Genomic DNA, 17,166 nt, shown 5'->3' on the forward strand with positions numbered 1-17,166 from the left:
GTCATAGGAAATGATCCCAAAGGCATAGAATATGATAAAATTGGCAGCTATTATTCCTTCTTAGAAAAGCCTTTTTTTTTTTTTTTTAATTTTTTTTTTCAACCTTTATTTATTTTTGGGACAGAGAGAGACAGAGCATGAACGGGGGAGGGTCAGAGAGAGAGGGAGACACAGAATCGGAAACAGGCTCCAGGCTCTGAGCCATCAGCCCAGAGCCTGACGCGGGGCTCGAACTCACAGACCGCGAGATCGTGACCTGGCTGAAGTCGGACGCTTAACCGACTGCGCCACCCAGGCGCCCCAGAAAAGCCTTTTTAAAGAAAGTGTTCGTAGATTAATTTTATATTGGAAGGTGAGGATGGGGACTTCTTGCAAATATATCAGCTTATGAATTGATTTAATTTTATTGATCATAACGATGAGCTTCTGCAGCTTAAGGAAGTGTAATAGGCTACATTTCATGATGCTTTATAACTATCTGAATTATTTTAATTGTAGCTTAATTTATCTTAGAGTCTTAGTCTAGTCATTAGTTCAGGAAGATTTTCTGTTTTGGAAAATATACAGGGTTTTAGGGTTAATTTACAGTAGGACCTAATTTTTGAGGCAAGAATCACCTAAGAGATGATTCCTTCCACAGTTTTAGCAACCAGATGGATTAGATTGGATAAGTGTCAGAGAAGTAATGAAGAGGAAAAACAGGAGTAATGGGACTGGAAGTTTGAGAACTGAAAGAATTGGAGATTTTGTTCAGCTAGATGGTTATCAGAGACTGATATATCTGAGGCACAGCATTTTGGAACTGACAGGGTTTGGAACTTAGACCCTCTAAGTGGATGGCAGAATTGGAGGATGGAGGAAGTAGAGAGTGTTAATCTGTTGAAGGAGAGATAATTTATACCTATTGATTTTATTTGGTCTGAAATGGGAGGCAAAGTCGTCTGTTGAGAGTGAATGGTCAGTGGTAGGTATAGAAAAGGTAATTGAGAAGAGTGATAGAATATTTGGAATAGCTACTGTGGGGACCAGAAGGTATGACCTAGCAGGGCCTGTAGAAGCTTATTCCAACCATGTGAAGAGCCTAGCTGAAGTTGAAGAGTATGAATTTTTAGTGCCACTGCATCGGAGGACAGAAAGTAGACGGTTGGATTGAACTTGGGTTAGGAATCTGTTATGAGGGTACATGAGTATATGTCTGGGATTGGCCAACTTTTTCTATAAAGAGCCAGATGATAATTTAGGCTTTCATATAGTTTCTATAATGACTATCCAGTGCTCCAATTATAGCGTGAAAGCAGCCATTGATAATACATAAATGACTGTGTGTGGCCATGTTCCAATAAAACTATTGACAAAAACAGGTGGCAGGCTGGATGTAGCAACCGTGGTACATGCCATAGGTATGACTTAACATTTATGGAACTATGAGATGAATGCGGTCTAAATTACCCATTTATGCAGATAACTGAAAATGAATAATAACTTACTGCTAAGTAAGTTGATTAATGAAAAAAGTAGTCAGCTTGAAAAAAAGAGGAAGACTGAGACTGCTAAATTTTCTTTTACATTTGTTTCTATTTTGATTAACTAACTGCTTTTCTGCCCCTTGCAAACATTTAGATTAATGATTTTCACCCATGACTACACAATATATACAGCTGGGGAGCTCTGAAAAACTACTAATGCTTGGGTCTCACTCCCAGAAATTCTGGTTTAGTTGGTCTGGAGAACAGCCTGGTATCTTTTTAAAAGCTCCCCTATAGATTCTAAATGTGAAGCCAAGATCAAGAACTACTGATTTTTAATTCATTTCTATAGGGCCCCAAGACTGGTGTAAGTTTGTTTTGAAATTTCAGGCATAACAATTACTGGTAGGAATGGGTATAGCCGGCTATTTTAAACTAATGAATTTTGAGGGCAGCTTTTTCACCTCATTACTTTTTATAATTAGCTGAATCATACTTGAACGTGATTATTTTTCCTTTTCTTTGGTAGGCTACGTGTTCATTGTGTTTAGATTGAGTATGAATTTATTTAATATAATGAGGCTCATATCTCTTGCCTGCATCTTAAAATTTAACATAGGATGTTTTGTTGATGGTTTTTGGATATGGCTTCTGTTTTGTAGTTCAGTATATATATTAGTATTACATATAATGTTTGGTTCAAGAACTGATGAAAATCTCTTTAAATTAAAAAAAGGATTCTGAAGGTGATACCCCTCTTCATGATGCAATAAGTAAGAAACGTGATGACATCCTGGCAGTTCTTCTAGAAGCTGGAGCAGATGTTACCATTACAAACAATAATGGATTTAATGCTCTGCACCATGCAGCACTAAGAGGAAATCCCAGGTAAAAGATCTCACTTTTTACTCTAGCAGTTTAAAAATATTTTCCTAGTGCTAGTCCTCTTTTTCTGATACTGATGAGGAAATAATGACTTATTTTAGTATTTTATAAATCATTTTAAGGTCTGTAGAAATTATGTCTTCACTATTAATTTTATATTTTGGTTGTTAAACTAATGCAAGGACTGCCTGGGTGGCTCAAGCATTAAGCATCTGACTTTGGCTCAGATCATGATCTCACAGTTGGTGAGTTTGAGTCCCATATTGGGTGAGCTCGAGCCCTGCTTCAGGTAAAAACAGGAGGCCTGGGTGAGCCCTTCTTCTCTCTCTCTCTCTCTCTCTCTCTCTCTCTCTCTCTCTCTCTCGCTCTCCCTCTCTTCCCCTCCCTTCTTCCCTCTTCCTCCCCCCCTCATCCCTTCCACCCCTTGGGGGATTCTCTCTTTCTCTCTCTCTTTCTCTCTGCCCCTTGCTCACTTGCACCCCCCCTTCTAAAAACAAACAGAAATTAATACAAATATTATGAAATGATTACTGAAATATATATTAAGTATGGATATAAAGTATCAAGAATACATATATCTAAAGATTTAATTAAAATGCATTCCATCTTGAGAGTTATGTCTCTTTAAGATCATTCTCAATGTGTCCTCTCATCTCCTTTTATCCATTTGCATGATTATTTTTAACATGTGGCTAGGTAACTGTTAAGTACCTAACTCCATATTTTTTTTTTTTTTAATTTTTTTTTTTTCAACGTTTATTTATTTTTGGGACAGAGAGAGACAGAGCATGAACGGGGGAGGGGCAGAGAGAGAGGGAGACACAGAATCAGAAACAGGCTCCAGGCTCTGAGCCATCAGCCCAGAGCCCGACGCGGGGCTCGAACTCACAGACGGTGAGATCGTGACCTGGCTGAAGTCGGACGCTTAACCGACTGCGCCACCCAGGCGCCCCCCTAACTCCATATTAATAACATAAATATATATGCTTCTGGTGAGGATATTCCCAGCTGTTGTAACAATAGTGATGGGCAGTCTGCCAAAAAAAAGTATTTGCTGGTTATAGTTTGAAAAAAAACTTCTGGGAAGTCACAGAACTCATGAAGGATCTGCACTGTCTCAGAGAATAGGAAAAAGCTTAGTTTTGCTTAATCTAGAGCTTTCTATGAATAAATTTTGGGGAACATCTTAACCACGAAAAGCATTTTAGAAAATTTGGTATTAGAGGTCCTCTGTTTATAGTTGAATTAAGCCTGCATTTCTTGACTGAGGGAGCTGTTCACTTTCAAGTTTATTTTGACACTTTAATCTATCCTAAATTCTTTTTTAAAATTGAGATATAATGGACATATAACATTTTTAGTTTCAGTTGTACAACATAATAGTTTGAAATCTGTATATATTATGAAATGATTATCACGATAAGTCTGGTTAAGATCCTTCACCACATGTGGTTACAAATGTTTTTTCCTGTGATAAGAACTTTTAAGATTTACTCACTTAGCAACTTTGAAATACACAATACAGTATTACTAACTATATTACATCCCCATGAATTCTTATCCTTTGGTTCCATATGGTATTTTTATATTGTGTTTCCTTCTAGTTTTTGTTATTTTTTGGTTTCTTAGAATCACCACTAGAGGGTGAGCACAGAGAACAAGAGGATTTTATTGCTATTGCCTGTTGGTACTCTTAACGAGGGGTATATAATGTAGGATGAAGCAAATGACCATATTTTATATTATGTTTTGATTTTTCAAATTACGAATATTTGAACACTTTGTACTTTGGCATTGTGAAGGAGACAAAATGGTATGTTCCCTGCCTTTTAAATAGAAGATGATGATGATAGTACTTACCATAGGCAGGGCCTCCACTAAGTGGTTTACATGCATTATCTCCTTTAATCCTTTCAACAGCTTTTTGAGGCAGGTGTTAATATCTTCTCTTTGTAGATAAAGAATATGAAGCTTATAAAGAGATGAAATTATTTATTCAAGATATAGTGACTAGTGGAGTAGCTAGAAGTTGAGCAAGAATCTGACTTAAGAATCATAGGTCTTACCCACCTTATGTTACTTTTTCTGTATTATGGTCTGTATATGAGGCAAGACTGAAACACATGGACAGAGAATGATTTAACTAAGAATGTATTAATACATCACCCCCCTTCCTGCCTCTTTGCTTAGGGTTGTCATTGACTACACTGTCCATAATTCTCAACTTCAGTTCTCAAAATTCCATTTATTGTACCCAGCTTTCCAATCTATTCCATTCTTCCTATTCCCATTTTTGCTGATCTAATTAAGTACTCACCACCTTTACTTAAACTATTACAATATCTTTCTTTTTTTTTTTTTTTTAAATTTTTTTTTTCAACATTTATTTATTTTTGGGACAGAGAGAGACAGAGCATGAATGGGGGAGGGGCAGAGAGAGAGGGAGACACAGAATCGGAAACAGGCTCCAGACTCTGAGCCATCAGCCCAGAGCCCGACGCGGGGCTCGAACTCCCGGACCGCGAGATCATGACCTGGCTGAAGTCGGACGCTTAACCGACTGCGCCACCCAGGCGCCCCTATTACAATATCTTTCTAATTGTTTTCTCTGATTTCAGTCTTATCTCTGATTGAACTTTTATCTAATTGCCAACTTACCATTCTAAAGACATAATGGCTCCCCTTCCCTGTTCCCAAGTCTTCATTTGTTTCCTATTGTACATAGAATAAAATTTATACACCTTGAACTTTGCCTTCACACTCATTTGTGATGTGTCCTAAGCCTGTCTTTCTAACTTCATCTCCCACTAAATCCCCCTTTCCACCTTGCCCTTCAGCTACATTATGCTATGCCCTTTTTCTAAAATATTTTGTCTACTTTCCTCATTTATTTAAGTGTTTCCCTTAGTGAGAGTGCCCTTATCCTTTGTCTTGATCTTAAGCATCTTTTCCTTCAGAGCTCCTAGATCACATCATTGAAATTATTTTCTATTTGCCCTACACTAACTTGTTCTTTGTTCTTATTTTATTTCACTTTATGTCTATTAGTGTGGCATTTCTGTGTTTCTGTTAAAATTGTGAGCACGCCTATTCATCTGTGTATCTCCCACAGTGCTTTGACTATGATAGGGGGTTAATAAATGTTAGTCTTAATTTGACAATCATGACAGCACTAGATATCACAAGATGTTAATATGATTAGTTACAGATTCTGTAGAGAAACTGTTAGAGGTCAAACAGAACAATTATTTCAGATTAAAATTGTTGAAAAGAGATTTTATTGAGGATATTTAGGTTATATTAAATCATAAAGTTTTTTTTATATATATAACTTATTGTCAAATTGGTTTCCATACAACACCCAGTGCTCATCCCAATAGGTTAAATCATAAAGTTTAAGATAAACTGAAAATTGAAGTGTTTAGGAAATGAGGGACTTTTAAGTATTTTGAATTATTTCACTCTACTGGGGGTAGGGTAGTATATTTAATAGTGCTAATAAGCCTATACAAGAAAGAGAGAGTATCCTACTTAACATTTCTTCAGTTCTTGTATAAATTTTGAGAGTTCCGCTGAAAATTTGTACAGTGACTCTTCCAACCAAATGATTGGTGTCAGGTGACATTTAATAAAAGGGAAAAAAGCCATTGTTATTCTGCAGTAAAGTGATGCTTTAGTTAAAACTACGTGACTTTTTAAATTCTTATTTCTTCAAGATATTTCATGCAGTTGTGACTCTAGATTGCCAGATAAAGAGTATGATTCCTTTTTTTTTAAGGAGGGGTCGCAGGGAGTGGGAGATGGAGAGAGAGAATCTTAAGCAGGCTCCATGCCTAACACAGAACCCCACATGGGGCTCCATCTCAGGACTGTGAAATTGTGACCTAAGCTGAAATTAAGAGTCAGACATTTAACTGACGGAGCCACCCACGCGCCCCCCAGAGAGTGTGATTTTAATTGGACACTGAAGAGTATCAGAAGATGACACAACTTATATATCAGTTGAAATTGCAAATTGGAATTGAAATTGCAAAAACAACTGAGGTTGTTTTGAGGCTTTTCATATCAAATTTTTTATTCTTAAAATTTGCTTTTCTTCCTTGCACTGGTCAGTGATATCAGAAGACAGATGAGCCATTTCTGGTGTACTTAGAATTTTTATCTAAAGTCTTTGGCCTTGAGGTGCCTGGGTGTTTCAGTCAGTTAAGCATCTGACTTTGGCTTAGGCCATGATCTCACGATTTGTGAGTTTGAGCCCCGCATCAGGCTCTATGCTGACAGCTCAGAGCCTGGAGCCTGCTTCAGATTCTGTGTCTCCCTCTTTCTGTCTCAAAACAAACATTAAAAAAGAAATCTTAAAAGTCTTTGGCCTTTACATTTATTTGAGGAAACCAGATTATAGTAAATTATTATTTCCAGAACCTGATGAAATTAGCATTTTTGAATAAAATATTAGATGTGATTAGCATGTGTCAACATTTCCCCCTTTCTTGTGTTTTATAATTTATATATCTTGATGAATCTCTTACTTTGAATTATAACATTTTTTTCTTTGTGATCTTTGTTTTGTATTATAGTTATACTTCTTCGTATACTTGGCTTAATTGTTGGATTTCATGTATAGTCAATTTTAATTGCAACGGATGGTACTTTAGTTAGTATAATTCTTAGCTAATTCTGAGGTTTTTCTTTTACTAGTATATATTAGTTCTACAGTAAAATATTTACATCATTGTGAATATAGCCTAATACCAGCACAGATAATTATTTCAATTTATTATGGTTAATAATATGGAAAAGTTTTCAAAATTTATATGTGCGTGTATATACATGTGGGATTTAAGTAGCATTCTATTCCTTAGCTTTGCCTTTAGTAAGCAGTAATAATTTTTCAGCAATTAGCTAATAATATAGTAGAGTTAATTATTGGTAGTGCTTTTTAAAAAGAAAGTGTGATATTCCTGGTTATCAAAAATATGTCTAGATGTCATATATTTTGGAGAATACAAAATCTGGATTTCAAAGTTTCAGATCAATGTAGATTCTAGATTTCAAAGCTAATCTTGATGTTTCCTCATGATGTAACAGTAACTGAAATAAAGACATTAAGAGAGAGTTATAAAGCCATTCTTTTCTTTCAGAATTGTGGGAGACCATATAAGTTTTTACTCTGAGACACTGACTATTATAGTATCATGGTTTATAAAATTTGGAGCAGTGTAGAATAGCAGTTCCAATGTGTCTTAATATAGTATTTTTTTAATTTCAGGAATCTTAACTAAAAACAATGCTGCGTTTTTATTTTTGATTATTATAGAGATAGTTTCCATAGAGTTTAGCCATATTATCTTTTCTTATATACAGGCGAAATTTCAGATTGAAATGAAGAGCAGAAATCATTTCTGTTGTTGAAAATGAAAACTAAAGTTCTTTGAATTAGTATTAATCAGCACGTTACTTAGGTACTTTCTGTGAAGGTATTGCATTTTTAGCTTCCTTTAAGTTTTTAGAGCTCCTTCTCAGGCATGAGAATAAATTAGCAATATTCTCTGCAGAGCTGGCCAAAAACCAGCCAAGTGTTTTGGAGATACTGATACCAGATTGATATTTTGGAGGCACTGTTAATAGTATTATGAAGTTACCTTACATAGTGTTATTTACACATTTTTCTTTAATATAAATTGAGTGTGAGAAATAACAGTAAAATATAAATGGACCACATGATGTAATAATCTTGTGTTTTCAGGTTAGTGCTAAGATAATTTCACAGGCATTTCTTACTGCTTATTCTAACAAAGGCACATACTAAAGCTTACTGAATATGTGAACAACTCGTAATTTTCCCTCTAGAATATTATGATGCCTTCATTTAACTTTTTAAATTCTGAAATCAGGTGTGATAAATGAATGATATTGTGTTGAATATATAAAGATTTGATAATCCAATCCATATCTTTGTGTTGAATATTTTTCTTTTTTAATAAAATTTGAATATTCTGGGTGCTATATAAAATGTAGCTGAGAGTATTATTAAATGAGACTATACTTATAGTGTGTCCATTTTCTCTTATATGTGCTATGCATCCAGTCTCAAACACTGTGTGCCTTGTAATACATAAATATATTTAATGGACTAATTGAAATGTGATTGATATGAGCAGGAAGGCCTAATAACTTGAATGAAGTGATAAAATTTATATTTATATATACATTTACAGACACACACACACACACACTTTGCCTCCATTCTTTTAAGGGATGGTCTTCACTTTGAAATAGAGGAGTAGTCTCCTGAGGATTGTGTGAACATGTAGAGTTTTAAACTACTACTTGGACATCAGTAACCCTTGATTAACTCCTGAAATGTTTGTTTCCATGTATTAAGGAACATGACATTATCTATGGTTGTATTGTGGTCAGTAAGAAAAACAAAGAGATGTTGGATAACTTGTCATTTTTCTCTTCATTTTCTCTCCACTGAGAGAGGGAGGCTTGTATGTGTATTTTTTTGTGAAGGACAAAGAAGAAGAGTGAGGAGAGTCATAAGATGTTATTATTAGAAGAGATCCTCATTTTACAACTAAGGAAACCAGTATGTAGAGTTGGAATATCTACACAGTAAAAAGACATGATACTTGGCATTTTCTTTCTTTTCTGAGGGTTAAAAACTTCTGTTTTGGGGTTGGAAGAGCTAGATACTGTTTCAGTCTCTGCACAAGATATTCTGCAGTATCATCTCCTTTTTCACCTAACTGAACAATATTCAGATAAATAGCAGTAAAATTAAATGCTAATCCTATGGAAGATAGTGACCCAACATTTCTAGAGTATTATTATATTTAATGTTATATTTTTCTTTAATTTAGAATATGTGCATGTCCATGAGAACCACACTGTAGTAGTGTCCCATTATAGTTTCAGTTAGGTTTTGAGTGACCTTCCCAATTCTTTTCTTCCTTTGAAGGAAGTTTCATTTCTTTTATCATGAAGCATAGGCTACATTTCATTACCGTTTCTTTTCTGAAGGATAAGAAATTTGACACCAAGAGAGGATAAATAAGTAAAATTATTTTATTTGCAATCCTTAAGTTGTCCACACATTTTTCATAAAACATTTTATAAACATTGTTAACCACTATGGTTCTTCCAAGGGGAATTAACAGTAACAAATTATTTGATTGAAACCACAATCCAAATAATGTAAATAAGCTGAAATTCATTTACATGTGATTGATATTTATCAGTGAAACGTTGGCTGTCCTGTAGTAATCAATGCATAGCTACAGCTGGTTGAAGGGGACCAAATCCATTGAAGAGGCGATTTGGTTCCATTTTACCAGCTCTAGCAAAGCATTGCAGTGTTGCTAGTTTGGGATACAAAACAGCAGAGCTGTTTTTTATTTGTATAATTATGGTTATGGACGTTCTACAAATGTTAGAGATTCTCCTATCAGTAGTAGTTCAGTCATTACATGTAAACTTTTCTATTTTGAAGGCACTTTTCCTACTTCCTACTCGAATGGAACAGAAGTCTTTGCCCTTTCATGTTTTGTTGATGTATTAAGGGATTATCAGTGTACACCTTTGTGTAATTCTTAAGTGTGGACAATAACCTGTTTTTAAAACCAACAGCATTTAAAGGAACAAATAGACCTTGATGTATTTCAGAGTACTATTTTCTGTTTGTAGGCACTGAACCAAGTGAATAAGCTAATAGGGAAGAGCACTAAAGTCATACCTTTCTACTGTGGCTCCTTCAGTATTATACTTGAGGACTAATAGCAAGTTGCTGACAGGGAAGGGATGGAGGAATATGAGTGGCCTTAAGAAAGTACCTCTGCCCTTTGGTTTATAAATAGATCACATGTGTATTCACTGTATTGCTTGGACTTGTGTTGAAAGGCACTACCATGGATGCCAGCTTTTTTCTTTGTTTTTGCTTATGTAGTGTTACTAATCCTAGGTTAGTAATGCAACCCTTTTCAAGTCTGTTTCCCCTGCGGAAGTCTCTATCATTTTGCCTACAGATTGCCTAGTTACTTCCATTATCAGCTTAATAATACATTCACTTTTGGTGTACAGCTATAATCAGTGAACTTGAATATTAAAATCAGGTAAGTAATACTTTAAAAGTCAGTAGAGCAGATTTTTGCTATAATGTGATTTCAGTGTTGCATTTCAGAATCAGGGAGGAGATATCCTCTGAAATATACTTGCAAAAATAAAAGTTTGAGAAATTATAGTTGGCCTATAAAGTAATGAATTAAGTACTTTCAGTGAAATGCAGAGTAAAGAAACAGTTAATGTTTTGAACTAAACTGGGAGAAGGTCAACACTAATTCAGGCAATATTTAAACAATTCTCATATTACGTATATTGTGCATCTGTTGGTTGTTAAGTATCATGCTGCTGGTGAAATTAATGTAACTACGACTCTTTCCATTTATTCTAATAGAAATGAAACAGGTGTTAAATTGCGTAGACTTAAGTGCTGAAGATAGCAATAAAACTGACTTCTATTTTTACTGGTTATATGGGAGCTGGTTAGCAGATCCAGTTGCTCAAGTGTGCTTTTGGATGGCAGTGCAGTTTCATATACTGGCCATATCGGGGCAAGGAGAGGCCATGGCATTTGATAATGTCAGCATCTGTTATCCCTGTCAGAGAGACAGTTGAAATGTTTGAGTTACACCAGTGTCAGCAGATGCCCAGAGTTTACTATGTACTCAGTTAAAAATGAACAGCTGATCTAAGTGATGGATGTGACATTTTAGAGTGATTGAAAATACTCTTAGATATGTTAAGTTAAACTTGTAAGCACTAGAATCAGTATATAATCATACTTTTTAAAGTGAATAACAGGTGCTGTCATTTTTTTCCTAAGGATTATGTACTCTTAATATTATAGCAATGAGAGTCTTAGTCACTGGGCTGTTTCAAAATAATTATTAAAAACTTGTATACCTATAGAATAATGAATATTATCGTTCATTATAAAGCATGAGTATAGTAATACCCTTTGAATAGTTTTATAGAGGAACCTGTATTTTTGACATACATATTTTCAGTAGTTAACTGTAGTTAACTGTAGTTAAAACCTCATAGCCATTTCTGTTCAACTTGTGACATGTATAAATTTTAAACATCATTTTGCTTTTCATATATGTCTGAAATTATAACTTTTAGTAAGAAATGATTAGAATACATGAATATAAATATTAGGTTTTTTTTTCTAAGTCTATCATAGTAGCTTGAAACAGGTACTGCTTATAAAGTATTGCCAGCAGCTTTATGATTTTTATTAATAGTTGTATAAAATAAATTTTGTGTAAAATACGAAAAAAGTGTTTTGATATCTCCAACATAGTATAAATAGTGGGCCTATCATGTTGGTAAAAATTGAATTGCGGTTGCATAGTACCAGTAAAAGATGATTATTCTGTGTAAATTGATTTCTTAACTATAGTGTTTTCATTTGCTTTGGAGAAAGCAAGTTCAAGGATAGTATAGATAATAAATTAATTTCTTTTAAATATTTGGCAATCTATTACCAATTTGCCCTGTTAACTTACAACTGTGGCCCAGGATATGTCATTTTTCCTGCATAAATTTTATATTTTAATTTATTCTAAGTAATAATTTAGCATTTAAAGTGAAGACTGGGTTAAGGACCTGATTAACTTGGTGATTAACACCACCACTTTTTTTTTTTTTGAGAGTAGAATGTGTTACTTAAAAGATAGTCTTTTAGAATTATGACTGTGTAGTTTTCAAAAAAGAAAGCCTAAAATAACAAAACTTGCTTCAGAAATTCCTCTAATATTAGCAGACTATAAATTAATCAAAATATGAAGAGCAGTTGTTGAAATGTAATGGAGTTAAGCTTTTGTCATATCTTATTTTTCTTAACAAATCAGTTGATCCTACTAATGTGATATGATATACTTCAGTTAAGGTCGAATTGTGGAGACAGAAACTGGGTCATGTGTATGTATCCCTCATTCATTTTGCTAGTAATGGTTTCTTTTCTGTATTCAAATTTTAATCATGTGCATACTTAATTTAAAAATGTAAAAGGTAGTATATTTTAAACTTAAAAGATTTAAAAGGAGTTTTATGATAATTTAAAATCTCCTTCAAACTCTTTTTTTCTTCACAAAATAGAAATCTTAGCAGCATTTTGTTTCCATCTAAAAAAAGTAGTTACATTTTTATGGTGTTAGTATTGTCAAAGGTCATCTCTTTGATACTAGGTTAATTTACCGTATGAAGGTCATTCACATAGAAAGAAGCAAAGGCTTCTTTTAGCTGCAGTTTAGTTCCCTCTTGCAGTTTATTGCCTACCAAAAATACATACTTCTTTACATTCCATAGCATTGTATGTTCATATGGGTACATAAAGAAGTATGTACTCTGAGTAGGTTTCACTAAGTTATTAGCTGTAAAAACATGAAATGTTTTATTTTCCCATTTGTTAGTAAAACATTGAGCTTACTGATACAGAGCAATAATAGATCATTTGCAGAGACTATCAAAGACTAAACTATAACAGATTTACCTGAATCATAACATTAGTGCCTTTTATGGTTCCTTGTTCTTGGTAGACATAGACAGTCTAAACACTAACCAGTTATCTGTTGAACTTTGTCCTGGTCTGGTTGTTTTTGCCAGAGATTCATAGAATCAGTGGAGTTTTTACAGAGTATACTTCAGAAATTGGGAAGATCAGCCTAATGTTTCTTCATAGTCTTCAGAGAGAATTTCTTCTTATTTTGTAGTTTGCTTCTAGATCCTACAAGTAGATAGTAATGAATTCAGTGCAAATTCTTTTACAAACTGGATATTACAAACTAGATACTATTGAAACTTAACCAGTTAACCAATTAGTACTTCTTATGATTGACTCTAAAGTTGAAAGAATAGGGAGAAAACTAGAACATTTTGGAGTGTGAATGAACTGAATTTTTAAAGGTGATGAATTTTTTGTTAGTTTTTTTTAAAGGTCACAGATAAGAATTCTTGATTATTTGAAAACTTCTTTGTCATTCCTTTATTAGTTACTTCCCTGAATTTTGCGTTTTGGTGCTTTGAGTTGAATACCCATTCGAATAGATGTATAAATATCTAATTTTGATGAGTTTGGTTCTTTTGATTCTTCAATTTTTTTTAATATAAAGGAAAACTACCAGAACAGTCAACTTTTCTAAAGTCTCACTTTTAAAAGAACTGAAAGGTTCTTAGTGCTTAGCCTGTGAGCACTTGGGTTTGAGCTTCATCATTTAGCTTAAAAAGACATTATGGTTGGTAAGTTGCTTTTAATTATTGTGGTATTAAAAGGTTAATTTAAAAGAACACCATAAGAAATGTTCATATTTGGGGAATGCAGGGAAAACAGAATTTCTGCAGCCTGTGATAAAGAGCGAGTGCAGCTCCTGGAGAGCACGTCAGAGCACAGCAGTAAATGGCCCTGCTCCATAGCAGTTTCAGCAACGCAGCAGTAGAATTTACCATGCACGGTCTGATTTATTTTTGTGACCAACCCAAAGTGAGCATTAAAAACTATTTTGTGATCTACCAAGTCTCTTGGTTCACTAAACCTTGAAATAGTTGGTAGTTTTTAAAGGGTAGCCTACTTTGCAAGCAGGATTTACTAAGGATGCAAAATCATCGTTTAATCTGAAACAAGAAAGACTCAATCTTTAGTAATGTAGGTGATAGTAATGGATTTGTACATTTTTGAGATCAAGAATTATCTGTCAAGATATTTGAACAACATTTCTTTTTATACTACATAAACTATCTACTTGAACTGTGAAGTTAGGCAATGCCCAGATAGAATTTAACAATAGAAACATGTATTGAGCCAATAATAGGTAAGCATGCAGAAAGTCATAAGCATCCTTAAAAGTGCAGACCTCATCATGCTCTGTTACCTGGTAAGCTTAGTGCCATGCAGCATTTGCAGGAGGAAGAGAGATGGTGACCTAAAGAGTCACATCAGCAGCAGCCATTTCATCTTGATTGTTCCTTCACTCTGTTCGCTGATTCAGCACTTCTTTTCATGAGCCGAGAGAAGTAAGGGGGCTGTATCAGTGAATGCAGAACCTCACCTTTTAAGATACATTTGAAAAACAAATGAACGAACAAACAAAAAAATAAGCTGTCTTTTTCCTCTCCCTTGCCTTTACCTTAAAAAAAAACAACAAAACTGCAATAAAATTGAATCACAGTTGGCCATTTGATTTGCAATGTCATATTACCAGTATTGCACAGATAGGAGTACCTTGTATCTGCTGTACAGAAAGTTAAGCAACCAAGGAAGGTTGCTGTAACGGCCAAGAAAATGAACCTCGCTTATTTTTCAGATGAAATGCTTCAGAAGAGGGGAGAAAGTTGCAGAAGAAGTTAATTTTATAATCTAAAAAAGACAAAAAACCAAAACCAAAACACACCTCACTCCCCCCAAGTAACTAAACATTCACCCTATTTTCCTTTGCCCACCAGAATACATTGGGTTCTTCTGACTTCGCAGGAAATATTCTGTATCTTTCTTGCTGTGAAGTTTTTTGTTTGTTTGTTTGTTTTTTGTTTTTGTTTTTGTTTTTTTTTGGTTTTTAGTTTCCAAGATTAATTGGTAGATCTGTATTGAAGCCACCTTGTCATATCCAGAGGTCAAGTCTGCAAGCAAGGTCAGGATTTCCACATGGTCACTACAGAGGTTAACTTATATTCTTCCCTCAGTGGCCACGGGCTAAACTGTTACAGCTTTATAGGCAGCTAAGCATTTGAAACATGCACTCCCAGGCAAACAGGCTCTCTTGTGCCTCTCTCTTCCCTGACCATATTTAGTCAACCATAGCAAAAAATAGTCTCTCAGCTGTCGATTGTCGATCCAAAAGCTGAGGAAGCCTCTATCTTGCTTTCTGCCTATTGATTGTTCATCCTGCGGTCCAAACACTGCTTTGCCATTTGTTCTGCCTTTTTTTTTTTTTTTTTTTTAAGCACTGCCAAATAAAGCGGTCTCTCATGTTTCTACTTACATTTCCCAGATTTTCACTGAGCTTGCGCTGAGTCTAGGAAAGCCTGATGCGGCTGTCACTATACTTAGAAGCACTGAAGAGAAAAAAGGAAAGAGGAAAAATATTACTCTGGCTAGTTGCAAGACAGTCTTTAGACAGATCTGGAACAAGTAAAATCCCTCTGCTGCCAAAATATATTTCATAACCTAATTTTTTGTTGGTAAAAAATATTGTGGAAGATGATATTTTACACAACTAAAGGCCTAAAGAGATTTTGCAGGGTTATCTTTAGAGCTAGTTGTTGCTACACATGCTTTTTACATTTAATGAATAATATTTGAATGGAAAATATGTAGAAATGGTAAGTAGAACTTACATATTAAAGGTGGAGAGAGATTATTAAGGAAGAAAAGAGTAGTGTGTAAAAGAAATCTTGGAAAAATGCTACTTAAAACTTTTAATTCAGTGTCAATTTTAGTTAATTTTTTGTAGTGCTTAGATGAGAAATGGTCTGGAATGTTTTTGAGTTATTGTGTACTTTTATATTGAAATTATATTTACCTATAGAACTATTAAAATGCATTTTATTAATTCTATCTCATTTTCAAATGTGAAGTGGTTTTTTTCCCCCCTCCTGTCGACGTTGCCATTCCTCTAAAATTTCCTGAAATAACATTTAGGCATGATCATTTCTACATATCAGAGATTATAAAATAGTCATTAACCTAATCTGTAATATTGCCGCACAGTGTATGCTTCAAAGGAAAAGTACTTTTGCTCTAAATTTTAATGGCATATTCACAATAAATTATAATGTTGAAATTTATTTTTTTAACCAAGGAGGGAAAAAATATTATACATCAAATCTAATGAACTTGTAGAGATATAATTTAAGATTTTACAAACCTAAAAATGCCCAAGAGAAGCCTTGTTCTTCCCTAAACAAAACCTATATCTTATTCCTAATTCAAATAATATTCTGTTAAGTATTTATTCAGTCAAGAATCAAGAAAAACTATTACCAGTTCTTTAAGCTCGTCCTCCTACAAGGAAATTTTGTTCTTGACATTCTTTTTGTCTTTAGCATTTAACCTTAGCAGGTGAATTATTTTGGATGGCTATTTTAAAATAGTGACATTTTTTTCCCACTTCCCCTCCCCCATGGTATTCTGTTAAAAGTTACAGAGAGGGAAGGAGGCAAACCATAAGAGACTCTTAAAAACTGAGAATAAACAGAGGGCTGATGGGGGGTGGGAGGGAGGGGAAAGTGGGTGATGGGCATGGAGGAGGGCACCTGTTGGGATGAGCACTGGGTGTTGTATGGAAACCAATTTGACAATAAATTTCATATTAAAAAAATAAAAATAAAATAGTGACATTAAGAATGCTTCTGTAGACATTTGGTAATTTTAAAGAGTCAGTTTTTGTAGATATTGGAATACTTTTACACATCTTGAGAGAAGATGATATACGTGTCTCAGTTTAAGATAGGTTAATTTTCAGGTTTCTAAATTGCCTCATTTTTTTCTAACCATTTTGTAGCAGTGAAAGCTTTTTTTTTTTTTTTTTTTTTTTTAAGCAAACACCTGTAGTGCTGGGAACTCTTCTAACCCCTTTCAAATTTTCATAACAACTTCTTTGAGACAGGATTTGTGATTTTTCTCACACTTTATACATGAGGAAACTGAGGCATAGAAGTTAAGTAACCTACTTAAGTCATCATCCATTCAGCTTGCTAGTGCCAGAATTTGAACCCAGATAGTTTGGCTTCAAACTTTGAGCTCTTTACCACCATG

At 34.3% G+C, this 17,166-nt stretch overlaps 1 protein-coding gene and 1 long non-coding RNA gene across 3 annotated transcripts in view; one reads left to right on the plus strand and one right to left on the minus strand.

Annotated features, from left to right (window-relative positions):
• MIB1 (MIB E3 ubiquitin protein ligase 1) overlaps positions 1–17,166 on the plus strand; it is a 135,541-nt gene that overhangs the window by 76,861 nt on the left and 41,514 nt on the right. The window contains exon 12 of the mRNA XM_025931201.2: positions 2,203–2,354. Coding sequence (XP_025786986.1) covers positions 2,203–2,354 — 152 coding nt within the window. The remainder of the gene's footprint in view (positions 1–2,202; positions 2,355–17,166) is intronic.
• On the minus strand, positions 9,400–15,442 carry LOC147575537 (uncharacterized). Of its 2 annotated transcripts, XR_015242488.1 has the most exons (3): positions 14,285–15,126; positions 12,910–13,143; positions 9,400–11,008 (listed from the first exon to the last, which is right to left on the minus strand). It is a non-coding gene; the product is annotated as an uncharacterized LOC147575537 (long non-coding RNA). The 2 variants fall into 2 exon arrangements; XR_015242487.1 differs by having other exon boundaries at positions 9,400–13,143; positions 14,285–15,442.

Source organism: Puma concolor, chromosome D3 (genome assembly GCF_028749965.1).
Source record: "Puma concolor isolate L17-30 chromosome D3, mPumCon1.1.hap2, whole genome shotgun sequence".
Lineage (NCBI taxonomy): Eukaryota > Metazoa > Chordata > Mammalia > Carnivora > Felidae > Puma > Puma concolor.